At 47.1% G+C, this 8,803-nt stretch overlaps 1 protein-coding gene across 1 annotated transcript; it reads left to right on the top strand.

Annotated features, from left to right (window-relative positions):
- The first annotated feature begins 5,607 nt into the window (after positions 1-5,607).
- TP53RK (TP53 regulating kinase) lies at positions 5,608-7,211 on the top strand. The gene is made up of 2 exons (XM_044298209.1): positions 5,608-6,046; positions 6,520-7,211. The coding sequence occupies exons 1-2, from the start codon at positions 5,629-5,631 to the stop codon at positions 6,987-6,989; spliced, it is 888 nt and encodes a 295-aa protein (XP_044154144.1). The 5' UTR covers positions 5,608-5,628; the 3' UTR covers positions 6,990-7,211.
- Positions 7,212-8,803: the final 1,592 nt, after the last annotated feature.

Here is an 8,803-nt window from a genome sequence, read left to right as displayed (position 1 = left end):
TATGAATAAGTGGATATCTTTAACCCAGTCAAATAAATTGAAAGCATTGGTCGGAACAAACGATAAACCTTTCCTTATGGGTCCATTCACACATCCGTAATTTGGGTCCGCATTCGTTCCGCAATTTGCAGACTCATTCACTTTCAATGGGGCTGGAACGGATGCAAATCTGCATTTCCGGGATCTGCATCCACATTTTCGGAATCCACATCAGTTTTTTCGGGATCAGCAATTCCCTTCCTGAAAAAAATAGAACATGTCCTATTCTTGTCCGCAATTGCGGACCAGAAAAGGCATTTTCTATTATATTGTCTGTGATGTGCGGTCCGCAAATTGGGGATTGCACATTGCAGATGTCCGTGTTTTGCGGATCCGCAAAACACTTACAGGCGTGTGAATGGACCCTGAGAGATTAATTTCATCACTGGAAAGGGGTCTACAGGACATATTAATGATTTGCATTTCATCTGAGGGGGGACTCACTCACACCATTGGGCCTTATTTTCTGTCTCTCGGGAGGTGATCGTACATAGGTTGACTCCTCCCTCAAAAATTGCCCCGTGTACGCGAGCCTCTACCACGTCTACTCCTATTAAATGTCCTTCCCCGAAAATTGGCTGATTGAGTTGACTGTATATTCTGTGATCTGCTTCGAGCGCTATCTGATTCCCCTTCAGATGAGGAGGGCTCCGTTTCCAGTTCAAGCGCCTTGCTTTGTTCCTGACTATAGTCAAAGATATGCCCTTCCTTGTAATCGGTGGTGTCCCTGACGTATTAAAAATGTTTACGCTCCTTTACTTGAGCCGTAAACCTTTCAATCGTTTGTTGGAGTGTTTGTTCTTTCCGTACAAATTTAGGATTGTTCACAAATTGCTTCACCCCCTCAATCTGTTCCTTTAGAGCTACAGTATTCCTCTCGTAAACCACACGCTCCTTCTCTGAGAGGAGAGACATGAGGTGTAGAGAGGAGTCAACTAGTTCCTTTTCCCATTTCCTAAGGAACTCAGGGGAGCGTATCCGGGCCACTGGTATAAATGGAATCCTTAGGCCATGTGGGACAATCCCGGGTTTTAAGTACGTCTCCAGAGTCTGAATTTCCCACCACCCTCTGATATGATCCTTATACGTGTTGGTTAATAATTTGAAGGAGCTATTAATACTTGGAGCCCGTGATTCAGTAGGTAACTGTACATCAGAGAATGCTAACTTGGCTTCATTATCCCAACCTGCCGTGTTACCTCCACCCGATAGAAATCCTGCCATCCCTAAACTAATGCTCAATTATAGGACTATAATTCACTATTCTTAGTAATGTCACTTGATAAATATAGTTTGCAGGCTTCACGGACGCTAAAACAAAAAAACATTGTCATATAATATTAAAAAGCTGGGTGGGACGTACTATCATACTGACAGAATACGAACACAAGGACAGTAAGATTTAAACCCAGAAAAGCAATCTGGGTAGCTATAGTTTTATCAGCCGAACTGTCCTTGGGAAAGTCAATAACCTTACTGAGGGATAGGGTAGAGGGTTATGATACGACTTCAGCTGCCATTGCTCACATGTTCCATATGGCATAATTACACCCCACTCCCTGTATTGTAAACACTGGGTGCTATTGCTACACCCTATGTATCCCTCAGCATAACTAAACTGACACATATTAACTGCCTATCGCATACTGTCTGTTCTCACTGGCTGACAAGCGGCTCAACGCGTTTCTGGTTCCTATCTGAACCTCATCAGGAGCCCTAATCAAAGTCTCAGCCACCATTCTTAATTGAACTGCAGGTAAGGCATCTGCCACATTTAAACGTACCCCTCAGCGGGTTCTGTAGCCAGTGAGAGCTTTGGGGCGGTGACTGATACAAAGCCATGTACCAAGCCGTTTGGGTCCCTTTGTTCAGCGCAGATCGCTATGTTGCCACGGCCGTCCGGTGTGAGTGACAGCTGACGGCGCCTCCGGGGAGTGGCCAAAGAGGAGGCGCTCCTTTCTCCGGAGCGGCGCCAGCTGAATGGATAGGACGTGTATGATGGGCGGGGCTATACCGCTTAAATGAATGGGTTTTGGCGGCCGCCTTATGGCGGAAATAGTGCCGAACCCCCTGCCACATGGGGAGGTGGCGAGTGCACATCGGTGTGTGTCTGTGTGTAGTTGAGACAAGATTCTAGCTGCAATTACGATTAGGGCTCCTGCTGAGGTTCAGATAGGAACCAGAAACGCGTTGAGCCGCTTGTCAGCCAGTGAGAACAGACAGTATGCGATAGGCAGTTAATATGTGTCAGTTTAGTTATGCTGAGGGATACATAGGGTGTAGCAATAGCACCCAGTGTTTACAATACAGGGAGTGGGGTGTAATTATGCCATATGGAACATTTGAGCAATGGCAGCTGAAGTCGTATCATAACCCTCTACCCTATCCCTCAGTAAGGTTATTGACTTTCACAAGGACAGTTCGGCTGATTTTGGTTTTGTTTTATTGTCCGTGAAGCCTGTAAACTATGTTTATCAAGTGACGTTACTAAGAAGAGTGAATTCTTTCAGCAGTGAGCCAGTCTGATCATTTTAACAGCAAACGGTACTTACCGAGACCAACTAAGAAAGTAATGACACTGAACCAGCAGAGTATTATCCACATATAACCGAAGATGAAACCTTCACCTTTGGACATCACTTACATCAGGTCATTCAACATTTTGCTGCTATCTTATTACCGTGGTTGTTGTTGAACCTCACTGCTGCCCCCTGCTGGTTCAAGTGTCATAGCAGACCAAGCACTGTACAATCGTGATCATTTGAGCCATGTCTGTTTAAAGGGGTTATCCAAGCCTGGAAATGCCCACCCATATGCCCGGGCCCCTCACACTGATTCTACTGCTAGTGAAAGTAGCCTAAGTTTCTTTACTGCAGATCTATGGCTGCAGCTCTGGTTGTACAGGAGTTACAAAATTTAAAGGGAGTGTGTCAGTCTGTCACCAGCGATTTCTCTCTCAAACTGTTTGCATAGAAACATAGCTGTGGTTCACTTGACTAAAACACTGTTTTTCTTTTGATGATCCGAGGCTTCGTTTCCCAGTTATGACACTTTTTCATAATATCCAAATTTGGCCATTGGTGCAATGTGGGTGTTGCCATTGCACTTGTTGCACCCAAGCTCAACTTCTTTCTGTGGCTGGCCCCTCCTTGGCAGCTTTATTACTGCCTGGCCCTGGCAATCCAAGCAGCTGAACACAGAAAGGCGCAGAGTTTGGGTGCAACAAGAGCAATGGTGACGCCATCATTGCACCAAAGACCTAATCTGCATACTTAAAAAAAAACAACTCAGGAATGAAACCTCGGATCAACAAAAAAAAAAAACTGCGTCTTAATCAGGTGAACCACAGCTATGTGTGTTTGAGAGGGAAGACACTGGTGACAGATTCGTAAATTGTGTCTGCAGCTCTGGATGTTACTGGAGAATAATACAAACAGCAAAACTGTGACTGCAGCTGCATATAACTAGAATATAGACATGACATTAAGACTGTGACTGCAGCACTGGATGTGACTGGAGCATAACATATGATATAACCCAGCTTCATTGCCAGAGAAGTTAAGCAGAGTAAGGCTGAGTTCACACGGGCGAGATTTCCGCGCGGGTGCAATGCGGTAGGTGAACGCATAGCACCTGCACTGAATCCGGACCCATTCATTTCAATGGGGCTGTGCACATGAGCATTTTTTTTCATGCATCACTTCTGCAATGCTTTAAAATCGCAGCATGTTCTATATTCTGCGTTTTTAACGCAGCCCTGGCTCCATAGAAGTGAATGGGGCTGCGTTAATAACGCATTGCATCTGCAAGCAAGTGCGGATGCAATGCGTTTTTCACTGATGGTTGCTAGGAGATGTTGTTTGTAAACCTTCAGTTTTTTATCACGCGCGTGAAAAACGCATCAAAACGCATTGCACCCGCGCGGAAAAAACTGAACAACTAAACGCAATTGCAGCCAAAACTGACTGAACTTGCATGCAAAATGGTGCGAGTTTAACTGAACGCACCCTGAACGCATCCGGACCAAATCTGTCACGCTCGTGTGAACTCAGCCTTAGGCCCCTTTCATACGAGTGAACACATTGCGCCCACACTGAATCCGGACCCATTAATTTCAATGGGTCTGTGTACATGAGCGTTGGTTTTCACGCATCACTTGTGCGTTGCGTGAAAATTGCAGCATGTTCTATAGTCTGCGATTTTCATGCAACGCTGGCCCCATAGAAGTGAATGGAGCTGCCTAAAAATTGCATCCACAAGCAAGTGCGGATGCGATGCGTTTTTCATGTATGGTTGCTAAGAGATGTTGTTTGTAAACATTCAGGCTTTTATCACGCGCGTGCAAAATGCATTAAATTGCATTGTACCCGCGCGAAAAAAACTGAGCAACTAAACGCGATTGCAAACAAAACTGAATTAACTTGTTTGTGAAATCGCGCAGTTTTCACTGAACGCATCCGCAACGCTTCTGGACCTAATCCGGACACGCTCATCTGCAAGGGGCCTTAAGCTCACCCTATACATGAGATATTCATCTGCAGACCACTGGCAGATCCGACCAAATCTGCTAACAATCTGATGTCTGTGGCGGTCAGACATGTAAAGCTGCTCATACACATAAGAGATATTCGCCAAAATGGTGGCCATTTTTAGAATTTTTCAATATTATATGTGATCGACTGCTTCTGATAGCCGATGGCTGACTAGTGTCTGCCAAAAATTTGATCTGTGAGGTACCACTTTTTTGGGCAATGTCAGGTCAGAATGCAAATGCATTGCACAGTCTATGGCAGGGCTGGCCAACCTGCGGATCTCCAGTTGTTGCAAAACTACAACTCCCAGCATGCCCAGTCTGCCTACAGCTATCAGCCTACAGCAGGGAATGGTGAGAGTTGTAGTTTTACAACAGCTGGAGGTCCGCAGGTTGGCCAGCCCTGGTCTATGGCATGTGTCAGCAAACTGCAGCACTCCAGCGGTTGTGCAACAACAACTCCCAGTATGCAATTTACTCAGTTGTTCTCAGACCTCCAATAGAAGTGAGTAGAGCATGCTGGGAGTTGTAGTTTCACAACAGCTGCAGTGGGGGTGGCTGACCAGCAGGTCGTTGGTCTACATGGCCAACCAGCGGCTCTCCAGCTGTTGTAAAACTACAACTCCCACCATGCCCTGCTGTAGGCTGATAGCTGTAGACTTTCTGGGCATGATAGGAGTTGTAGTTTTGCAACAGCTGGAAAGCCTTGGGTTGGTCATCCCTTAGCAACCATCCGGAAGAAACAGGAAAAACTACTGATGGATGTAACCGGTAGAAACAAGGTGAAAACATCAATCTGTCACTGGGGTACTTAAGGGGTAACTGAATATATGATAATAATTGCAAATATTATGCTTATGATTAAAAGAACTGCAGGCATAACTTAAGGTTATGAAAAGTTATTGCCTCCCATAATGCAAGGTCCATACGTTTTAACCCCTTCAGACACAATCAGGGAGTCTTTTAGTGATAACTGTGGATATAATTAAATGTAGAAAGAATCCAGAAGGTCTGCTCATTAGGACAAGTGTGTGACGTTCAGGGAAGCTGGACTGTAAATGGCAGAGAACTACACAACTTTCCGCAGATCATCCCGGAACTTCAGTCCCCGGTCTAATGTTTTCACCCGGACATCATTTTATGTTGAACATCCACGCTACGTTCTCCAAGATTCTTCATATTGTTTGCGCCGTAAAGTAACGTGGCGTACTTACAGGGACACTGGCTTACGCTCTTTACGTAGCAGTTCAGACATGGCGAACAGCAGCCGCGAGGGGACTCGGCGGTACCTGAAAGGCTTGCAGCTGATGAAGCAGGGGGCTGAGGCTCGAGTTTACCGGGGAAGCTTCCTGGGCAAGGCAGCGGTAATAAAAGAGAGGTTCCCTAAGATGTACAGACATCCCGCACTAGACGAGAAGCTGACGCACAGGCGGACAGTGCAGGAGGTGCGCTCCATCTTAAAGTGCAGGAAGGCAGGTGAGCCACTGGGGGCGCTGTGTCTGCGGAGTGACCACCAGGAGGCGGTGTGTCCCGCAGTGAGCAGTCGCATCAGGGGAGTTGGTGGCCTGTGCAGCTCCAGTCACATGGGAGGGGGACGGGCTTAAAGGGGTTCTCCAAAATTAGAAAAACATGGCTGCTCCCCCCCTCCCCTCTAAAACAGCAGCACACCTTCCCCTGGGCTGTGTTTGTCATTATGGCTCAGCTCCATTGAAGTGAATGGGTCTGAGCTGCAGTATCTCACACATCCTGTGGACAGATGTGGCGCTGTTTCTTGAAGAAAGCTTACATGTTTATCTAATCTTGGAGAATCCCTTTAAGTGGGGGCTTATAAGGGTCACTGACAGCAGTAAGTGCGAGTAGGGGACACAGATATAACCACAGGAGTGTGGATACTTGTCTCCAGTAGCCTTTTATTGTCTGATGTCAGTGTTTTGCTCTTTGTTTCTCAGGTATTGCCACCCCCGTGGTCTATTTTGTTGATTATGTTTCGAACTGCATCTACCTGGAGGATATAGAAGGGTCGGTCACTGTCCGGGACTTTATAATGGCTGCAGAAGAACATGGCTGCAGCCTTTACAGCCTAGCAGAAAGGATCGGCCAGGTATTGGCACAGATGCATGACGAGGACGTCGTCCACGGTGACCTGACCACCTCTAACATGCTCCTGCGGCCGCCACATCCCGACCTGAACCTGGTGCTGATTGATTTCGGCCTGAGCTTTATCTCGGCTCTTCCAGAAGATAAAGGCGTCGACCTCTATGTCCTAGAAAAGGCTTTTCTCAGCACTCACCCCAAGACGGAGGATGTGTTTAGAGCACTGCTCAAGAGTTACACAGCCGCCTCCAAGAAATCCGGGCCAGTCATGAAAAAACTGGAAGAAGTCAGGCTGAGGGGCAGGAAGAGGTCCATGGTCGGCTAGATGAAGCTGATGCCTGTAGTAAAGCCCACAGGCAACCCTTTATGGACATCCTTTGGACTCTGTCTGGACAGATGCACTTAGGGCAAGGCTGAATGAACACGGACGTGATCGGTCCGTGGTATCCCGGCCTGGCATCCTACTGACAGCAGGAGCGCACGGCGTCATTGGTTGCTTTGACGCCGTGCGCTTCATGCCGCCGCTGCACTACAGTAATACACTGGTATGATCTATACGAGTGTATTACTGCAGTGCAGCGGCGGCATGACACACAACACGTCATAGCAACCAAAGACGCCGTGCGCTTCTGCTGCTGTCAGCAGGATGCCAGACCGGGATACCACGGACCGCACACATCCATGTACCATGGCCGTGGCAGCTGACAGGCCAAAAATTGGGCAGCCACACGAGCAGCAACTATTTTAAATTCGTCATAAAAAACGATTGCTATTCGCCTCTTTATGATTGTAGGTTTCCCCGCAGAACCATGCTGCCATTAACCATAAACAGGCAGTAGCTGCAGCTGTCTTGGTTTTTGGCCGCCATGTACTGTCTTACCATTACAATTTTGTGTATAATGCAGAATTTTTTTTGTAAAGTGAGAAAAAAAGAAAAGAAAATTATATCTTGAAGCTCTGATGAGGCCACCTCTTCTCTCAGGATAGACCGTCACAGTATGCGGAGCCTCCTCCACTTATTGAGCCTTACCTCTGTGAGACATGATCTAGTGGCCGTGTCCAGCTGTTCACTTTCCATCAGGGATCTGTCAGACAGCACCGAGCCGTGCCTTCTTACAGCTTAGATGGTTACATGGGTGACAGGGAGGTAGGAAGTACTTAAAGGGAACGTGTCAACAAACATTCTTTTTCTGCCAGTTAAAACCAGATAGCAAAAACGTTGTCTGGATACTGCTCAAAGGTAATCAAAAGGTCAAAGGAAGGGGAGCAGTTACATAGTAAAACTTACCGTATTTTTCGCCGTATAAGACGCAGGTTTTTGAGGAGGAAAATAAGAAAAAAAATATTTTGAACCAAAAGGTGCGCTTTTGGTGGGTTTTGAACTAATTGTGGTCTGTGGGTGACGCACTGTTATGGGGGATCTGTGGGTGACGCACTGTTATGGGGGATCTGTGGGTGACACTTATGGGGGATCCTCTCTGGATGGCACTGTTATGAGGATCTGTGTATGACAGTTATGGGGGGGATCTGTGGATGACACATATATAGCATCTTATGCTATGTGTCATCCACAGATCCCCCTCCATAAGTGTGGGGGTCGCATCTGCTTTTATAATGGGGGTGGGGGTCGCATCTGCATTTATAATGACAGCGGGGCCCGTGCAGTGACTGTATTCTACTACACGGGCCCCGCTTACTGTATAATCATATCCCTAATAGTTAATTGTTGTATGTATGTAATCGCATAATGAGCGATAATGAGCTCTGTGTATTACCGTACTTACAATTAGAAGCGCTCGCCGTTCGGAGCAGAGAGGAGGGAGGAGGCAGGCCGGGAGGACGGGCGCTGGCAACGTGAGTCATACGCCATCCGCCCACGCCACCTGCTTCATTCATAAAGTGGGCGGCGCAGGCGCGTGACGTATGACTCACACTGCCAGCGCCCGGCCTCCCTCCTCTCTGCTCCGAACGGCGAGCGCTTCTAATTGTAAGTACGGTAATACACAGTGCTCATTATGCGATTACATGCATACAACAATTAACTATTAGGGATATGATTATACAGTGAGCGGGGCCCATGTAGTAGAATACAGTCACTGCACGGGCCCCGCTGTCATTATAAATGCAGATGCTGGCCCC

Source organism: Bufo gargarizans, chromosome 6, assembly GCF_014858855.1.
Source record: "Bufo gargarizans isolate SCDJY-AF-19 chromosome 6, ASM1485885v1, whole genome shotgun sequence".
Lineage (NCBI taxonomy): Eukaryota > Metazoa > Chordata > Amphibia > Anura > Bufonidae > Bufo > Bufo gargarizans.
The sequence above is the reverse complement of the archived record's forward strand: the minus strand, read 5'-3'. Positions and strand labels throughout refer to the sequence as shown.

What these genes read in the sequence shown, in the direction of transcription:
- TP53RK (XM_044298209.1), top strand. Translation starts at nt 5,629, where the DNA reads ATGGCAGAGAACTACACAACTTTCCGCAGATCATCCCGGAACTTCAGT. An exon ending in CTTAAAGTGCAGGAAGGCAG is followed by an intron (nt 6,047 to 6,519) that starts GTGAGCCACTGG and finishes TTTGTTTCTCAG; the next exon opens with GTATTGCCACCCCCGTGGTC.